The 20,840-nt window shown below is 39.0% G+C and overlaps 1 protein-coding gene and 1 long non-coding RNA gene across 7 annotated transcripts in view; one reads left to right on the forward strand and one right to left on the reverse strand.

Annotated features, from left to right (window-relative positions):
- TXNL1 (thioredoxin like 1) overlaps positions 1 to 11,797 on the reverse strand; it is a 34,628-nt gene extending 22,831 nt beyond the window's left edge. For 4 of the 5 annotated variants that reach the window (XR_006707387.1, XM_045457404.1, XM_045457407.1 and 1 more), the window contains exons 1-2: positions 11,426 to 11,696; positions 645 to 741 (exon numbers count right to left, since the gene is read on the reverse strand). Coding sequence is in view for 4 of the 5 variants with exons in the window: in XM_045457404.1 (XP_045313360.1) it covers positions 645 to 741; positions 11,426 to 11,523 (195 nt within the window). In the remaining variant the exon portion in view is untranslated. Of the gene's footprint in view, positions 1 to 644; positions 742 to 11,425 lie in introns of all 5 variants that reach the window. The other variant, XM_045457405.1, reaches the window with a different exon arrangement.
- An 82-nt stretch (positions 11,798 to 11,879) lies between these two features.
- On the forward strand, positions 11,880 to 20,414 carry LOC123587565. 2 transcript variants are annotated; one of them, XR_006707388.1, is made up of 3 exons: positions 11,880 to 12,027; positions 18,660 to 18,778; positions 19,845 to 20,414. It is a non-coding gene; the product is annotated as an uncharacterized LOC123587565 (long non-coding RNA). The 2 variants fall into 2 exon arrangements; XR_006707389.1 differs by having other exon boundaries at positions 11,880 to 12,018.
- Positions 20,415 to 20,840: the final 426 nt, after the last annotated feature.

Genomic DNA, 20,840 nt, shown 5'->3' on the forward strand with positions numbered 1-20,840 from the left:
GATCAATTCAAATCAAACTATAAGCAAAAATTCTCTGCCAAGGCTTGCTAATCAACCAATGCCTCAGTAGAAGATAATGTCGATTTGCGAAAGATAAACAAAAAATGTAAAACAAAAAACTGCCAGGTGACCTATTAAGTTGAACAACTTATTAGTTTTACATCAGAAAGATATTAATATAAACAAACCCAGAAGCAATTAATATGGGACTACCGTTTTTAACTAATGTAGCCACAATAACATTTGTAATAATTCATGTCAACATAACATTTCCCTATCTTCAAAGGAGTAAGTACTATGTGCATAAAGAGATAAACGAATGAAGGATGACATCAATGTTGAATTTCAAACCAATGTAATTTTTTCTGTTAAAAAGGACTCCTTTCTGGGGTGCCTGGGTGGCTCAGTCGTTTAAGCATCCAACTCTTGATTTCGGCTCAGGTCATGATCCCACAGTTCTTAAGTTTAAGCTCCCCATTAGGCTCTGTGCTGACAGAGGAGCCTGCTTGGGATTCTCATTCATTCTCTCTCTCTCTCTCTCTCTCTCTCTACCCCTCCCCTGCTTGGGCTCTTTCTCTCTCAAAATAAACAAACAAACATTTAAAAAAAAAAAAAAAAAAAAAAAAAGGATTCCTTTCCCTTACCTGACACTGATGTACATCTACTTCCAAGAAAACTGCCTGTGGATACTTATTACTCATAGAACTGAATGCTGGGGCAATCCTTAAACATGGTCCACACCTGTGAGAAAGTAAAACACATGCTTGGTAAAAACACACAAAAGACTGTATTAATTTATACTCTAAGGAACTTGTTAATTAAAATATGAAATCAAACAAACTCTGATGATCCTGGCTTTAGTTGTTCTAATCTTTTCCACTAGATTAATTTAGATACACTTGCATCAATATCACATTGTCCTAATGACTACAGATTTATATTAAGTTTTAAATATAATAATGTTAAGTCTCCCAGCTTTGTTCTCACTGAAATTAAAGATCTAGATAAAAGGAGGAATACGCTATGCTTATAAACTGGAAAACTCAACAGCATCAAAATGTCAATTCTCCTAAATTTGATTTTTTGAAGTCAATGTAAAATCCCAGTAGGTTTTCTTGCAGAAGTTAACAAGTTTAAATTCTAAAACTTATAGGGAAATACCAAAGATAGCCCAAGCCATCTTGAGGTTCAAAGCTGAGAAAATTACATTACTGAATATTAAGAATGATCACACAGCTTTATAAATTAAGAGTGTTCAGTGCTGGTACAATGATAAAAAAAAAAAACTGACCAATGTAAAAGAACAGGTCCAGAAACAAACCCATCCATCCTATCTGCAGCAACCTGATTTATCAAACATGTCAGTGCGGTGGGGAAAGGATGGTCTTTGCAATAAGCAGCGCTACGTCAACTAGATAGTCACATGAGAAAATAAATGAATCGTGACCCCTATACCTCACACCATACAAAAACCCAATTCCAGATGGATTACAGGTCTAAGTGTGAGAGGTAAAACAATAAGGGTTTTGGGAAAAAATACAAAGGATACTTTCAAATCTTAGGAACAAGCAAAGATTTCTTAAAACACAAAAAGCACTGAAGAAAAAAGGAAATAATTGATATATTGTAATATACTTGATAAATTAGAAAATATTAAGACCTTTTCTTCATTAAGATACCAAGTCCCCACAAAGTGGTAAAAAATATCTGTGAAACGTATCAAAGGACTTAGACTGCTAATATGTAAAGAATTCCTACAAATCAATAAGAACAAGACTGACACTCAAAAGAAAAACGGGTAAACTCTTAAACTGGTACTTGACAAATGAGGTTATCCTCGTAACAGTCAGTAAATATGAAAAGATACCTCATTTCATTAGTCACCAGGGAAACCAGGGAAAGGAAAATTAAAACTACTTCTATCAAAATAGCTAAAACAAAAAAGAAAAACTATAGTCAAGAATGTGGATCAACTGAACTGTTAGTGACCATGCAAAATGGTATCACCTCTTTAGGGGAAAAGAAAAGAACCTGGCAGTATCTACTAAACCAAGATTTGTGCCTACCTGTCAGCATTTCTGAGTTATATAACCAACAGAAGTGTCTACATATGTTTGCTTTAGGGCATTTGAAAAAATATTGATAGTAGTAACACTTCTAATAACCAAAAGAGGAGACTATTCAAAGTCCTATCAACACAGAATGAGTATATTAACTGCAGTTGCTCATACAGTGGAATACTATACAACAATGAAAATGACTGGTGTAAAACTTCATGCAAAACATGGGTTAACCTCACAAATAAAACTGAGAAAAGTAATACATTATATGATTCCATTTATGTATGTTTTAAATACAGGCAAAACAAGTCAATGGTACTACAAATCAGGACATAGGTTACCTTGAGAGTTAATGACAGGATGGGGATATGCAAGAGATTTCAAAAGGCTAGTTATATTATTCTCTCTGTCTGGAACCTGATTACATGAGCGTGTGTGTTCAGTTTGTGAAAATTCAACAGGCTACACATTTATAATTACACACTGTTACATCTCAATAGAAGTTCAGACAAAAATCATAGCAATAGCAGATAAGAACACAAGGAAAAGCAAATTCTGAAGCACAAATGTTCATGCCCAAGCTGTGACTGTCTCTCCACTGTTAACATTTTAATCAGTATTTTCATCCTGTGCCATCTATAAACCTCACACCAAAAAGCTAGTAACGAATTAACTTCTTAAATATTAAACTTGGTGCTTCTGAAAGTAGGTTTTTGTATCTAACAATCCTCAAATAGGCCCGGAGACCAAATTATAAAGAAACAAACATTTATAGTCACTAAGCCTATGTTTGGTTTAGCAAAATACTTCTAGTTATCAATAAGTCTTAAACATTATGGATGGGAGTACAAATTGTTAAATCCTTTCTGAAGAGCCATTAATCACTCTGTCAATTTTAAATGAACACAACCCAAGATTCAACAATCTTACTTCTATACATCAATCCTACCTTAAGACTTAACTCAGTTTCACAATATGTATACAAAGTTCAATGCAATGTTATTAATAGTAAAAAATTAGAAATAATCTAACTGGCAATCAACACAAATAGTTTCAAATGTTATGACACATTCATACCAGACGATAAGGATAATTTGTAAATTTATACTGTTTAAAATAAAACTAGGTCTCATGATAAAATTCTCTATTACCACATGAAAAAAAAGTGTATACACACATTAGGTGTGTCACACAATAATCAGTTAATTACTTATGCAAAGTGGGACTGGAAAAGGAAGAGAGAAAATTTAGAGGAAACTTTTTAAAATTATTCATACTTCTGCATTTTTGTTTTTTTAGGATGAACAGGTACTTTGATCTTAAAATAACTTGAGATTACAGAATTTAACATTAATTGCATTTAAACAGGTTTCCCAAATGAAGCACAGTGATTTATGCTATACCACAATATATTCATTCTTAAAAGAAATCTCCCTTCTGCACAAGCATGCATTCAAAAGAAGACGACTTACGGGAAAAATAAGATCGAGGCAAGCCATGTAAACCCATGCAACTTTGTCAACATATCCCCAAGAAAAAAAAAACAGTAACGTTCTGAGGAAATACTTGGACAGCCAGGCAGGTGGCTCAGACCTAGAGGATACCTCAGGGAATATTTAAAATGAATAAAACCGATGGACTGTAAGTGCCATGACGATCCAGGTGGAAGTGAAGCTCTGAAGCAGTGAGGCTGCACAGAGGAAGCGTAGCCCTGAGAATGAACCCTCGGGGAGCAAGTGCTGGGTGCAAGTGTGTGTGTTTTATTAACTTTAACGTCATTGAAATAAACTTGCAAGGGAGCTTGCCTGCATAGCTGAGGGCTTTTCTCTTTCTTGCTAAAGATTCTATTTCTATTTCTGCTCTTCACTACCTAGGAAAAACAGAATGCGAACCAACAGGACTTGCTCATTATACTGACATCATCACGCTATTCACCAGTCACGTAGGAGTTAACCGGTCGGTGTTAAAAAAACAGAAACAAAAACAAAAACAAAAACCACTTCTGGCTAAAATGACTGTACTAAGATTAAGTGTTCCCTTTCAAAATTTAACCTTATCTAGATCCCCTGTTTAATTTTAGTTAGGCATCACAGGTTGTAACTTTAGTCAAAAATGAAAATAAGTCACAGAACACAGAAGCACAAATAAATACAGTGGCATACTTTCACAATATAATCATCCAAATGAATTGATCAGTTATTTTAAGGAAGATGTTTGCCTGCTTAATATCAGCACTTAAGAGTATAAATTTCTATTATTAGCTGAGCTCAGAACAAGTCACCTGATTTCCCCGTATAAAATGGGAAGGGACTAGATTTTCCAGGACCTTTGTCATATCCAAAATATTATGCCCCACATATGCCTGAATTTCAGGATCTTCCTTTTTTCCTCCTGTGCAGTCTTGTTTCACAGCCCTTAAATAGTGTATAACCACAGAGCCTCTGAACTTGTGAAAGAGACCAGAGATCATCTAGTCCACACATTAAAAAAAAAAAAAAAAAAGCGTTCTTTTGCTACTTTGACAGGAAGCTTATCTGTTAAACATGTAAAATGGATATGTAAGGATTCTGACTTATGCTTCTTGAGAAAAAACAAAGCAGACAACTCTCCAGCTTTTTGCAATACATAAAGAACCAAACCCAGAAAACTCAGACTTTAAAACTGACCTAACTTAACACAATTATTTGGTAAGTGAGAAATGAAGACCAGAAAAGTTAAATCACTTGCCCAAGATGAGACACTCTAGTAAACGAAAGGGCCACAACAGAACGGTTAACTCTTAACCAATCCAAGATCAGCTTTCTTTGAAAGCACCAAGCTAGGTTCTAAGTATGATTTTTGTTTACAGTCACTATATAAACAAATTCTACTTCATGAACTTGCTGTCCTTCCCTGTTTGCTAGTCAGTGCTCTACCTTGAGCAGTAACATGTGTAAACACATTGCTGACATAATGGTAAGGAAATGTATGTGCTTTCTGTAGAGATATTTTAAAAGTCTATTTTTTCTGTAGGGCACAACCTTAAAGTAGGTAATGTCTAGATTAATTATATTTTAATTAGGGCAGACATAATCATAACTGGTCCTATTAATAACACAAAATGGCTAGCATTCACTGAGCATTTACTATATGTTATACAATTTACAAAACCCTTAAACTCATTTAAACCCTGCATTTCTCATTTGAAAGTCAAGAATAATGCAGTACAGTGCTAGAATTTGATTACAAATCCCAACTCTTAACTGCTGTTCCAAATACCCCAAAACAGCGGCTTAAACACTGCTTTCTGTTATTTCTCAATTAACTGCCAAGATTAAAATGAATATGCTCTTTTTAAAAAAAATCCAGACACATACCATTTTATAAAGTTCAAATCCAGGCAAAACTAACTTACAGTGTTAGAACTCAAGAACAAGGAGGGAAGCCTGGGTGGCTCGGTTGGTTAAGCAGCTGACTTTGACTCAGGTCATGATCTCACAGCTCGTGAGTTCAAGCCAAGCATCAGGTTCTCCACTCAGCGCAAAGCCTGCTTTGGATCCTCGGTCTCCCTCTCTCTCCCTCTCTCTCAAGAAAAAAAAAAAAAAAAGGAATTCAAGAACAAGAAGAAAGCAGGCATGGGGCAGGGGTGGTCTACCGTGCTGGCATTCTTGATCTACATGTTTGTTACAAATGTAACCACTCTGAAAATTTATCAAAGTATACACAAATGATTTGTGTACATTTTGCATGCATGTTATACTTAATTAAAAAGTCTGCTTTTAAGAAAAATTCTCTGTATGTTCTTTGAGACCTCACCATGTCCTAGTTATCTCTCGTTATCTGCCTGGTCCCTATGGACTGCTGGGCCTGCTATCTTTGTAATTCAGTCTATAGCAATTTTGAACCATATAATTAATGTTATCTATATCTATAATGTATTAGTTGGACAAGCTACCATAACCATTAGAATTCAACATTCTAACCTACACTAACACTATTCTTGGATGGTAATAGTAACACCTAACCAACAACAAAGTAGGACTTGCTTTAACAAAACTTAACAGATGGTAAACACATCTGTAAAAGTGATACATTCATGAATTCAAGATAAAAATCATTCATACTCCATATAATTTCACTTACATGTGGAATCTAAAAAACACACACACAACACAGCAATTGCACTACTTGGTATTTATCCAAAGGATACAAAAATACTGATTTAAAGGGGCACATGCACCCCAATGTTTACAGCAGCACTATCACCAGTAGCCAAATTGTGGAAAGAGCCCAAATGTCCATCAACTGATGGATAAAAAAGGTGTGTTGTACACACATAAACACACACAAAATGGAACATTACACAGCCATCAAAAATAGTGAAAGTTTGCCATTTGTAACGACCTGGATGGAACTAGAGTCTACTACGTTAAGCAAAGTCAGTCAGTGAAAGACAAATATGTGGAAGAAACAAAACAGATGAACACAGTGGAAGGGAAGGAAAAGTAGAATAAGATAAAAACAGAGAGTGAGGCAAACCATAACAGACTCTTCACTACAGAGAATAAACAGGAAGGCTGGAGTGGAGGTATGTGGGGAGATGGGCTAATTGGGTGATGGACATTAAGGAGGGCACTTGTTGTGATGAGTACTGGCTGTTATATGTAACTGATGAATCACTAAATTCTCCTGAAACCAACACTACACTATATGTTAACTAACTTGAGTTTAAATAAAAAGTTGGAACAGAAACAAACACACAAATGAAAAAACCAGAAAGACTCATAAATACTGAAAACAAATGGTGGTGGTGGGGAGGGGATAGGTAAACAGATCAAGAAGTACAAACTTCCAGTTATAAAAAAGTCATGGGGATATAAAGTACGGCATACGGATCACACTGTAGTAACTTTGTATGGTGGAAGATGGTGACTATATTTACCGTGGTGAGCATTTTGTAAAGCGTATAACCATCAAATCATTATGCTGTACACCTGAAACTAATATAATATTGTATGCCAAGTATACTTCAATTTAAAATAAAAATCATTCACACTGAGTTTTATGGGAAAGAAAATGCATATTCTTTTAGCGTTGGGGCTTACCTACTAGTGATAACAACAAAACTGGCACTGTTTATAACCATTAAATGTATATTTAAAGAGTAACGGTATGGAAATAACAGTTACAAAAACACATCACCACAGTATATAATTCATATATATAATTTTATACTCTAAACAATGCTGTTAGGTTACGTGTTAACATCCCCATGTTACAGGTGGGGAAAGAATATCACAGAATGAACTGAAATGTCCTAGGTCATAAGATTAGTTTGCAAGCAGTGCTGTGGCTAAATAATTCAAGGCAATATTTAAAAAAAAAAAAAAAAGGTCAGGTTGTGTGCAATACAGGGATGAACCTGCATTTCCTTTCTATTTAGGCTGGGAAAAGCAAGGACAACACTTTACACTTCCTGCAGTGCATTCAGCAATGGGACCTTAAATTATTCAACCTGTGACTCAACATCCTCATGTGTAAAATGGGGATAATTTCAAAGATTATTTTGAGGACTGAATAAGTCAATATAAATTCTTAAATAAGTCTCTTACAAAAGAAATAATATGTAAATGTTGGCCATTTTAATTATTTTAAGAAAACAACAACAACACTGGAGAAGGGTGCCAAGACTATTCACTGGGGAAAAAACAGTTTTTTCAACAAATGGTGCTGGGAAAACTGGATAGCAACATAGAAAAGAATGAAAGTGGAGTTTTACACCATATACAAAAATTAACTCAAAATGGGTAAAAGAATTTAAAAACTAAAATTACAAAATTCCTGGATGAAAACATAGGGGCAAATCTTCATGACACTGGATTTGACAATGATCTGTGGGATATGACATCAAAAGCACAAGCAACAATAGAAAATATGTATAAACTGGACTCCATTAAGACGTAAAAACTTTTGTGCATCAAAGGACACTATCAAGAAAGTGAAAGGCAACCAATGGGAGAAAATATTTATAAACCATTTATCAGATAAGGAATTGATACCCCAAGTATATAAAGAACTCCTATAGGGGCATCTGGCTGGCTCAGTTGGTAGAGTGTGCAACTTCTGAAGTCAGTGTTGTGAGTTCAAGTCCTACGATGGGTGTAAAAATTACTTAAAAATAAAATCTTACCAAAAAAAAAAAAGAAAGAAAGAAAGAAAGAAAGAAAGAACTATAATTCAAGAACAAAAACACAAAGAGTCTAATTCAAAATCAGTAAAGGGCTGGAATCAGCATTTCTCTAAAGAAAATAAATGACCAATAAGCACATGAAAAAATGCTCAACATCATTAGCCATTAAGGAATTACAAACCAAAACCACCAAGACCACTTCACACCCATTTAGGATGGCTATTTGGTGCAACCGAATTCCACTCCCAGGTATATACCCAAAAGACTTTTGAAAGCAGGGACTCAAAGATATCCTTGCACACCAATGTCGGTAAGCGGTATTACTCACAATAACCAAAAAGTGGAAACAACCCAAGTGTCCATCAACAGATGAATAAACAATATATAGTATATGCATACGATGAAATTTTTACCTTTAAAAAGGAAATTCTGATACATGCTACAACATGGATGAACCCTGAAAACATTATGCTAAGGGAAATAAGCCGGAAACCAAAGGATAAATGTTATATGACTCCACTTACTGAGATAGCAAAAACAGGCAAATTCATAGAAACAGACAGATGTTACCAGGGTGGGGGACTGGGGGTATTGGGAGTTACTGCTTCATGGGTAAAGTTATTGGTTAATGTTTCTATCTGAGATAATGAAAAGATTCTAGGAAATAGTGGTGATGGTGGTACAACACTGTGAATGTACTTAATGCCACTGAACTGTACATTTAAAAATGGCTAAAATGGTCAATTTTATGTTACATATATTTTGTTGCAATTGAAAACACTGAAATACTGGAGAGCCACTGAAGATTTTTAAGCAAAACAGTGACAATCTATACAACATTTTAGTAAAATTAATGTTAGATATAACATGGAAGTGAAGAAAACGGAATAAGGCTTAAAAGTAGGGTTGGAAAAGAAGTAAAGAAATAGGTGATAGAGAAAACTATGTTCTTGGCCTAACATGGGACATTAACTTTGATCTAAGAGGTTTCCTACATGATCTATTGGATATAGTTATTTTGAGGGTCTAATACCGATGCTGAGTTATGAAAGTCTGAGGTCACAATCACATACAGTTTGTGGAGGAACACATTGACAGCCAAAATATTACAGAACTTTAAGGCAAAATACAATCTTAACAGATTTATAAATTACCTAAATATGCTTTGGAACTTAAAAGCTTTCTAAATTCAAACTTTGTTCTCAGTTTTTACCATAAAAAAATTAAATTCTCATTGCATCAAAATACCTTTTTAAAAATTAACACAGAGCTTTGCCAATCGATGTCTGCAGTTGTTTATGGTTATATGAAACCTCACTGTTAACGGAAGTGTTTCCTTAATAGCAATGTTTCCCCACTTTTCTCACTTCAACTAATAAATTATTTATCACTGTCTGTCATCTCTTCTGCTATGGTAAGGGGAAAAGAGAGTATTTCATTGAGGGACAAAAGTCTATACATTCCTACAGACTAGAATTAGGAAAATGAACTAAAAATGAGATTCATTGTTAAAATCATCTCTTCCCTTTTCCAACTCTGGCCTAGGCACTTAGTAAACGTGCTTAGAATGTAGTATGTATTCCCCATATTAAGAATATAGACATTGCAGGGGTGCCTGGGTGGCTCAATCAGTTGAGCACCCAACTTCGGCTCAGGTCATGATCTCACATTTCGGTTAGTGGGTTCGAGCCCCGTGTCGGGCTCTGTGCTGACAGCTCAGAGCCTGGAGCCTGCTTCGGACTCTGTTTCTCCCTCTCTCTCTCTGTGCCTCCCCCACTCATGCGCGCTCTCTCTCAAAAATAAACATTAAAAAAAAAAAAAAAAAGAATACAGACATTACAAAATTGCTAAAGCTGAGAAGATACATTTATAGAATTTTGACATTCCTTTTACACGTGTCTTTATAACGAAATCTTTATCCTCTCCAATTTAATAAACGTGAAAGTCTACATGTCAAATTGGTACTCTCGGCCACCCTATAAAATCCAATATACTCTGCCTTTTCAGTTCTGTATGAGACAGATTGATCCAGGAATAAATCTTTAATTGTCTTCATCTCTATCTGCATCCACCCAAGCCCTAAAACTATCTAATCCTAATGCCACCACTTATATACTCAACATTTACTGAATCATGTTCAATAACCACGAATCACTTTTTACCCTCAAAATACTGCCTTATGTTTATATAGTTACCTGGACAATTCAATGGGTTACATAAACAGTAATACCTGCAAGTAAATTTCTCCAGCTCAGGGTAAATATAATTAACTCGGAGGCTAGGGGGTCAAGGTAAGTCAAATGGAGACCACTAATTCTTAGAAGGCACTAACATACACAAAAGGAGGCCAGTAAATACACACCCTGGCTGAAATCTTGGTTCCAAAGGCCTACTTCCAACATGTCACTCTCACACAGGTACACTGCACACTCAAAATGGAAAATCCACCAGCTCTGCGACCAATAAATCATGTTGAGATTTACCAAAGTCGACATCTCTGTCCTGTTAACCATCAAGTCAAAAATGGAGTCTATATGGCCAAACCCAGATGTCTGGATACCTGCATTGCATATATACCCACTGTAATTTCTGTGATCAGATGCAGCCGCATACATAAGGGAGGCTAAGTTACAAAGTTACTAACCAAACGAGTAACAAGGCCATTAAGAAAAGTAAAAAGCACCGGACTCAACATTAATTTAAAACGTATTAAATGAGCACTACGTGGATTAGTTGGATAGCCCCAACTGAAGTTTCTAAAGGTTTTACAGAAATGCAAGCAGTGAAGAAAGCCAAAGTGTTCGGAAAATTAAGACTTTAGGTTTTCTAAGGTGCAAGTGACAGCTGGCTCCCCGGAAGGCATGGAACAGGCAAAAGCAGGAGAGGCTGCAGGAAGACTCCCACAGACTAGAAGGAACAGAGGTGGGCCACCCCAAGTGGCCTTGTCCGAGGATTCAGAAGGGACGGGTGTAGATCTCCCGGGCTGGAATTCGCGGTTGGCCAGGCCTCCGTGCCCTCCAGAGACTCCCTTGCGCACAAACAGGGGAGCTGAGGCCTAACTGGGCAGCGGCCTGGGGCTGCGGCCAGCGCGGGACATTCCGGAGCAGGAGACGGCAAGGAGTCGGGACCCGCAAAAAAAGTGAAGGGAAAGCAGGCACGCACACGCGGGGCCCACAGGGCTCGCGCCCGGCCTCACCCTCGCATGGTGAACTTGACCACGGCGAGTCTGGAGCCCGCGCCGCTCAGCTCCGGCTGGAAATCCGGGTCGCTCCCGACCGGCTTCACTCCCACCATTCTCAGCCCGGCAGGGCGGCCGCGACGCCACCGGCTTCAAAACTGTAGAAGGCGACCCGGGAGAGGAAGAGCGGGAGGCTCAGGAAGGCCGAGGCCTGATCACAGGAGGTGGCGACCGCGGCGTCTTCCCCGGGACTCTCAGTGCCGAGTCACGCCAGGGAGCAGAGCGGCCGGGGTGGGGGGGGTGGGGATGGGAAGGGGGGAGGGGAGAGGCGAGTGAAGGAAAGGCGTGCGGCACCCAGCAGCCACCGCGCGGCAGGGCCGCCGGCGCTTGCGCACGTAGGCGTCATTTCCGCGCCGTCCGTTTTGGCTCCCAGCGCCCAATCCTACAACGCGACCCCTGGCCCCACCCTCGGCTGAGGAGCCAGACCCAGGCTGTCAGGAGCCGCGCAGGCGCGGAGGAGCAGCAGTCGCAAGCTGAGAGGTGCAGTGCGTTTTAAGTTCGCGTCATCCCTCCGCGGTTCCGAGACCCAGGCTTCTACCGAGTTTCTTGGGGTGAGAAAAGTAGGAAGGGAATTCCTTTTTTCCCCGAGGTTCAGTGGCTGAGGTGTTAAGCCTCCCTTCCCCAGAAGTGCTTGAGGGAATACTTTGTCTCATATTCCGGGCAAATCGCCACACTAGACAAAATAGGCTTTAGGTACATTGATTTACGGCTCTCGTGACCCAAGGGTGCTCTCTGTGCAGTCATCCACAAACTGTCATGCACCTGTCTTTAAGCTGCGCCTAAAAAAATGAAAGCACCATCCATCCTTCTAGAAACACAGTCTTGTGATAGACACCAGCAATAGTTAACAGTAACAAGTTTGCAAAGGAAACGTTGGGACAAATGGGACAAGAGGATGGGACGGGGTAAACTTGTTGGAAGTTGTGACCCCTGAACTGAATCTTGATGGAAGATAGCCAGGTGGTGAGAGGTGACGGTGTATTACCGGCAGAAGAACCAGCAGTGCAGATTTGTGGTTTAGGGGGGCTGATAATAATAGCTAATAGCTGGCAAATTACTCGCTAGACAAGATACGTGCTCTTTGTGTATATTAGCTCATTTAATCCTCCCAACAACCTGTGAAGTAGGTTCTATTATTTCATGGGTAGACTAATTTCCCCTAGTTCACACACCTCGTAGAAAGTCAAATCAGCATTTAAGTTAAGGTAGGCTAACATCAGCGTGTTCTTTTAAATGTCAGAGTAGGTGACAAATGATTTGCTTTTGAATTTAGCTGGATGATGAAACTGAAGAGCAAAGTGGAGGTCTGATCATGCCTAGCTAAGGAATTTGTATTTTAACATGAATGCAATGAAGTAATCACTGGAGGGCAATTTTTTTTTATTATTATTACCCAAAAAAGGTGTCTTTAGAAAAAGTCCCGAGGTAGCAGTGAGGAGGATGGAAGGCAGTGAGACAATTTAGGAGGTTACTATGGTAACCCAGGAAGTGAGTTGTGGGAGCACCCTAAGTGGAAATGAAGAAGACTTGATATATTTGAGGAACAATTAGCAGACAAAAATCATAGGATTTCGTGACCAATTGGACCAATTTAGTGAGATGACAGAGGAAGTAGTCTAGGATAGCGCAAATATTTCAATCTTGCGGCTTTTTGTACTGGGTTAAGATGCCTGTATGACATCTAGGTAAGGGGCATAGTAGACGGTAGGAAGCTTGCGTCTGGAACTAAAGGAAAACAAGTGGGCTAAAGTTGTAGACTTGAGAGTCATTGGTTTGGGTGGAAATCGAAGCCAGGAACACAATTGTCTCTGTTCTGATGACAAGGCTAACATTCAGAGAAGTGTGTAACTCGTTCAGTTATACAGTTGTGAGGCTGCTTAGCCCTCAAACATTACACCCAACATTATATAGAAACAGACTATATGTGTACATAGAAACTTTCATCAGATGTTATTGCAAGATGATGCTCTACTGAGTGATTTTTTTTCTCTGTATTTTCTAAATCTCTTCAATAATTATAAACAGTATACACAATAAAAGCACAGCTGGGAGAAAAAAAAAGTGCTACACAACAATGCTACAAAAAAGGCCAAAGTTTCTTCCCTGCCCTAAAACAAGAATAATATTCACAGTTAACTGGTCTCCTGTGAAATTTAGGTAATGGTTAATACCATTGAGAAAGAAAAAGCTCTTGGTAGAAGAAATTTCCCCCCAAAATGTTTCTTTTTTCTAAATTTGTATGTACTACCCTGAAAACCCCATTTTCTGGAATGTCCATGAAAATTTTAGAAAAAACTTATTACCATTAAACCTCTGCAAGGATGACTTGTGATTATTCTTTTTTCTAAAAGTTCATTTATTTGAGAGAAAAAGGAAAAGAACATGAGTGGGGGAGGGGCAGAGAGGGAGAGACAGAATCCTAAGCAGGCTCTGATGTTAGCACAGAACCCTACGTGGGGCTCGAACTCATGCACTGTGAGATCATGACCTGAGCCAAAATCAAGAGTTGGACACAACCGACTGTTGGGCACCCCGACAGGTGCCCCAACTTGTGATTATTCTTTTTAAAAAAATTTTTTAAGGTTTATTCATTTTTCAGAGACAGACAGAGCGTGAGTGGGGGAGGGGCAGAGAGAGAGGAAGACGCAGAATCCAAAGCAAGTTCCAGGCTCTGAGCTGTCAGCACAGAGCCTGACACGGGGCCTGAACTCACGGACAGCGAGATCATGACCTGAGCTGAAGTCGGCCGCTTAACCGACTGAGCCACCCAGGCGCCCCAAATTGTGATTATTCTTAAAAGGATGATATGCTTTCTCCATTCCTGAGGTTAACATATTCAGAAACGCCAAATATGCTGCACGTGAGCTCCTCCCACCCCATCCCTTACTTGGTGGGCATCACTATTAGATGACACCGTTTCCCGGGGTCTATCCAGCCTCAGCCTCAGAATTCCATTCAGTAGCACCCACTACCAGAATCAGGATGAAACCTATTATTTGCTATCTCACATCTTGCTGTAATTGTTACATCTGGAAATCCATGGTTCTCAAATGGTAGCGAGCCCATTAAAATGTGAGTTTCCAGTTTCACACCCAGAGATTCTGACTCAGTAGTGCTGGTGCGTGGCCCAGGAATCTGAATTTCAACAGGCATCCAGGGTAACTGAGGCAAGGAGTCCATATTTTGAGAAACATTATTTGATGCTACCTGTCGTGTACCATTTACTATGCATTTGGTATGCACAAGGTACTGTGATAATGCTTTGAAACACCTTTCTTCCAGGGACATCAAAAGGGAGATAAGGCACTTCTACAAAAGCTAAAAATAAACAAGGTAAAATGTGGTAAGTGCTATAGTAGAACTACAGATAACATACCATAGTGGTTGAGAAAAGGAAGAGAACATTTCCAGCTGGAATGAGCAGAGGATGCTTTATAAAGGGATATGTTCTAATACTCAGACCTAGATAAACCTAAGAAGGAAATGCATAAACATCTTCATTCACAGAAATGACTCCCGGCTTTTCTCTCAACTCATCAAGAATATAGTTTGCTTTAGACTCACCCATTTTTTATCAGTCTCAGTCTATCACTGGAGGAAGGCCTTCTATCATGACTTGTAGCTGCCACGGGCTCACTTTGCTGAATTTAAAAATAGATGTGATAGGGGGCACCTGGGTGACTCAGTCGGTTAAGCGTCCAACTTTGGCTCAGGCCATGATCTCAGTTTGTGAGTTTGAGCCCCACCTCAGGCTCTGTGCTGACAGCTCAGAGCCTGGAGCCTGCTTTGGATTCTGTGTCTCCCTCTCTATCTGTGCCTCCTCCAATCTCTCTCTCTCTCTCTCTCTCTCTCTCTCTCTCTCAAAAATAAATAAGCATTAAAAAAAATTTTAATAGATTTGATGGAGACATGTCATCCATGACTTTCTCTCTCCCATAGCCTTTTTCACGTGGTAGATACAAAATAAGTATTGATCGAATAAATGAATGGCTAGGAAGCAAAATGCATATGAATGTGACTTAGTCCACAAAATGCAGCAGTAAAAGAAATGTTCTTTTGTGTTATATAACTCAAGTTCATTTTGACTCTGAATCCTCACCCTCCTGCTGTGTCCAACCAGAACAAAAACAACCTCATCTCCTCCTCTGCCTGATTTAGAAATTGTACCACATATCTGGGTTTAGAGTGGGAGTGGGGCTTTGGAGTGTAGACGTCTAGGAGCCCTGTCTCTTTCTGCATACCCTCTTGAAGTCTAGCCCTTTCTGTTTCATGTGACTACCTCAGGGATTGGGACCTTTGTTTGAAGCTGCCTCTGGACCCATCTGCCTAGGTGCACCAGTGTGACATTTCTCCCTGGGTTTTTACTTCTTCCCTTCTCCCTTCCATAAAGACTTTCCCTTATGTTTTTATTAAGAGTTTTATAGTTTAACTTCTAGATTTATTTGATCCACCATCCACCTTTTTGAGCCAATTTGATCGTAATCACTTAAAAGTATTCTCATGATAGAAAAGAAAGACACAGTTTTCCAGTTTCATATATATTTGAGTGTTTGTTGGCAAGGCACTATGCAAAAACCATACAATCTCTGATGTCAGTTGTTCTTTAAATGTAGTCCTCTTGTAAAAAGGTGGGGAAATACCACTTTCTGATTTTTTTTGAAAAGCAATAGCATATAATAGAATATAATGAAGAAATAACTTGTATTCTACAAACGAAGTCCTCATAAATTCCTCTGAGATATAATATGCCTCTTTAAATAACTGAATTTGTATTTGCAAAAGCCCAAGGATACAGATTTATTGAATTCCATAAACCATATGAAATTCCCCCATTAACTTATCAAAGTTACAACTACCCAAAAATTCTGCATAAAATAACATCTGCGTAATAGTTTATTGGCAACTAATTCCTGAAAAAACAGAAAACTTGTAATATTTTATATCAGCTTAATTCTTTAATCAACTGGGAAATTTATTTAAAAAATTATTTTAGGTAAGTTTTGTTTTATTCCTAAAGTCTTGAGGGAAAAATATGTAATGTATGTAATATAAATGTTAAATAGAAAGGACGTTCTTCTTCATCGTTTCCAAACTCTAGTTTGCAGCCTATTGAATCTGAAAATTGAATACCATTTCCCATGGCTGTCCCTAGGTGGCGCAGTGTCTTTCAGTCAAAGGAGTATGATTTCCCCCTGGATATCAAATGCTTCTTTCAGTAATGCTGTTAAGTCCCCAGACGTTTGTCCCACCAACACTATATTCCTTAGTTTTGGACACTAGGCAGTGTCTTGCAGGAGTGAGTTTTCTAGGAAGTCACAAAGTGACCTATCACTGTCATAAATCTCCTCCTGGAAAATACTGAAGAAAGTTGATAGCAATTCTGAGAGTCAGTTATGGGTATTTCCCAGAAATGTAAAATAGTTTTTTTATTCTGAAATTTATATCTGAGGTTCAGAAGTCATTAAACTGCACAGAGTTGCTATTAAGAAGGCCAGACAGACAAATATTTCTATCACGTAAGCCTCTGAATAAAAATCCATATTTTAATTGTTTTAAATAGTGAGTTGGAGGTTAGAATTAACTCTTTGAAACTACAAAACTACACATGGCTACACATAACTATGTGTTCACTTAGTCACTCATAAAGAGAGTTCTTTTTTTGGCTTGTGGTAGTATAGTAGATATTGTCTGGCTAGAATGTACAAGTCAGGAAGAAATGTCCCCCAATAAAGACTTTTGCTGTATTCAAAGGCCTTTCTCAGTTATGCCCTTGAGCAAACACATACACCAAACACACACATCCTCATCAATCAGTCCATGCTTGAGTGGCAATATGTGCATACTCTCAGTACCTCTGAGGGCCACGCGCTGAAGACAGTCAATAAAAATAAAACGTAAGGAACTGGCTATTTACACAATATTTCCCACCAAAATTCAGCATACTAGAATCAGAAGAAGGTAGGAGGATCAGATCGAACTGGTAGAAAGTACCAAAGCATAGCACTTCTCACATTGCATGGCACTCATGGTGGATGTAAACTGTCTCCCTGCCAGACCGTGAGCAATCTGACCACAGAACCCAGTCTTGTGCTATCTGCATGGCCGGCTCAGCACAGTGCCCAGTGCCACTGGATGTTGAATAAATGACGCTTTCCACCGTGGCAAATTATATTTAAGATATTTAAGACACGCAAAAGAAATTACTATTTTATGAAAATAGAAATTAAGTTTAAGTACTCATAGCCACTGCCCCCTCCACCCAGATTATTGTGGAGCAAATGCCAGGTATCATATAATTTCATCTGTATTATGTTAGCCTACCTCTCTAGAAGATAAGGATTACTTTAAAAAATCACATGCGGGGCATCTAGGTGTCTCAGTAGGTTAAGCATCCGATTTCACCTCAGGTCATGGTCTCACAGTTTGTGAGTTCAAGCCCCACATCATGCTGTCTGCTCTCAGTGCAGAGCCCGCTTTGGATCCTCTGTCTCCCTCTCTTTCTGCCCCTCCCTCGCTCTCATGTGTGCTCTCTCTCTCTCTCTCTCTCTCTCTCAAAAATAAACATTTTCTTTAAAATAAATAAAAATCATAACCAAAATACCATTATCACACTTAAATGTTAACAGTGCTTCCTTAATATCATCAAATATCCACTCAATGTTAAAATTCCCCATTTTCTCTTAACTTATGGCTCACTTGAATCAATATCAAGAAAAGGTACATACATTGCGTTAGTTGATATCTGTCTCTTAACTCTTTTTTATTACAACTTTATTTCTTTTTTTGTGAATTTTTATTTGAAACAATTCAAATGGACAGAAAATTTCAACAGCAGCAGCAGTAGTCAAAGAGAAGTAGCAGTAGTCAAAGTAGAGGAAGAGGGAGACGATGGTGGAGTGAGATGAGAAGGAGGGTCCACTTTCTTGCTAATCATTGACTGGGGAGTCCCCACCCAGGAAGAGTGTGCTCTTGGCTAACTTTGCCTTGCTCAGATATTTGCCAACGCGGCCCCAAGAATAGGTACCCCCACTGAAAAGCTGAGGAGACCTTGAAGAAGCTAACAGGAGCAGGAAGCAAACCTTCTCCATGCAGCTGGGAAGTGGATTTTCCCAGAAGGAGAATCTGAACAGTGCATCTTTGTGTCCGCCACGGTCCACTCTTTGTGACACATGGATCCTCTTTTTTCCCACAGGTTTGGGGAACAACCCTTCCAGGGCTCTTGTGGTCCTCTCATCCTGACAGGGAAAAGAAGAGAGAAGTTAGTAGAACAGACTACAGCCCTTGTTGCTGCAGGACGTGACAAAGCTACAAGTCAGTCATCACCTCCTTCTTTACTATCCTAATTTCCCCTTGCTGATCCTGGTAGCTTTGTGAGGGGTCCCCAAACCCTTATTTGTGAGGAGCTCAAGCACCCCCAACCTTGACACCTTCACTCCTTCCTAGAAGGTGTAAGTATGGAGCAAATGGAGATGTTTCTAGAAAAAGACATCCTGTTACTTAGAAGAAATTGATTTAGCAGAAGTCATGAGATAGGAGAAAAAGAGAAGTCTCACCAATTGACTTTTGTGTCATGTAAGAAAGTGCAAAGGGGAGCTGTAAAAGAGGATCACACAAAACCATGCAAAGAACACTTCCTCACTCACTTGGAGCACCTGGGTGGCTCAGTCAGTTAAGCATATGACTTCAGATCAGGTCATGATCTCATGGTTCGTGAGTTAGAGCCCTGCATTGGGCTCTGTGCTGACAGTGCAGAGCCTCCTTTAGATTCTCTGTCTCCCTCTCTCTGCCCTTCCTGCACTCCCTCAAAAATAAATAAATAAAACTTTTTTAAAAAAAGAACACTTACTAAATTATTCTGCTGCAACATGATAAAGTGGGAGGGCCCCCAGTAGTAACATGAAGCCCCCAACCATGACATGACTTTTAGGCAAATGGGTCCACTAAGGTAAAGGACAGAATTAGCAAAGTATTAGGCCCTACGGGGAACACCAAACCACAGATTTATAATCTAGAGGAGAAAAAATAATAGCACACATGAAACAACCTGGAAATGACAACAATAATGAAGCCACTGTTAGACCACTGGGCAAAAATTCATAAAGTGGAGGAACAAATTTCCTTGCCTTTTGAAGAACTAACTTGGAACTTAGGAAGTCCAGGAAGTGTTGGTGTGTTATAGGGTAATTGCTACTAAGCTCTAAAGACAGATTAATACTTAAGTTTTTGTTTTTGTTTTTAAAGCCCATACCTTTAAAACATGGCATGTGGAAATTTTTGACCCTTACCCCGTGGTTTCCATTTACGGTTCATTTCTGGTAACAACTGTACATTTTTGGTTAAAACAACAGTCATGACAACTTCTTATTTGTCTTTGCAGCTGTCTGTCTTTCCCACTCAGTGTCCATGATGCATTGCTGCCAGCTGATTTTTGTGGCCAACACATCGTACAGTAACTGCCCAGTGAGCCACACTCTGTACAATCCTCTCTCCCTGAGCACACGTGACATCTGTGACTTGCTTCTAGTCAGGAGAATATGGCAACAGTGAAGGACTGTCACTCCCTTCATTAGGTTACTATCTACAGATTTATCTATATCTATCCATATCTATAGCTATGTAACTCCAACTTTCTTGCACACACACTAGAGAGATCCTTTTTGCTGGCTTTGAAGAAGTGAGCTGCCATGCAGTGCAAGGCCTTTGGTAAGGCTCAGGTGGCAAGGAGCTGTAGGTGGCCTGTAGGACCTGAGTGTCCTTAGTCATTTATCCAGAAGGACATGAATCAGATTTAAATTCTTCCCAAGCGGGGCTTCCAGATGAGATTGCAGTGTGGCTGACCTCTCACCTGTAGCCTTGTGTGATCACAAGCAGAAGACCCAGTTAAGCTGTGCCTGAACACCTTTCCCATGGAAACTGTGAGACAATAAATGTGCATTGTTTGAAGCCACTAATTTCGTGGAAATTTGTTTTACAGCAATAAACACAAATGTAATGTTGTTAGGAAAAACACCACTCTACGTATCCATCAAAAACCTTCAGTACCTTTTCATTTCCTTTGGAATAAAGTCCCAAGAGCCCATAAGGGCATTTGAGGCCTCTCCTTATCTGACCTTATTCTATTTTTCCCATGTCATTTTTTATTACTGAGTTTAGGCTGAATCTGAGAAAGACTATATCAACCTCTGAGAGCGTTCCAGGGCAAATATCACCCATTGAAGGAGTCCTTCACAGGGCAGAAATAGCAAAGTCTTAATACCACAGTTTCCCTTCGCATCCCCTTACTGTCCCCTGTACTTCACTTCCAATTTCACTTTCTGTTTATTCTACCTGTTTCTATACATTCATGGTTTACATTTCATATATGTTATACACA

This window comes from Leopardus geoffroyi, chromosome D3 (genome assembly GCF_018350155.1).
Source record: "Leopardus geoffroyi isolate Oge1 chromosome D3, O.geoffroyi_Oge1_pat1.0, whole genome shotgun sequence".
Taxonomy (NCBI): Eukaryota; Metazoa; Chordata; class Mammalia; order Carnivora; family Felidae; genus Leopardus; species Leopardus geoffroyi.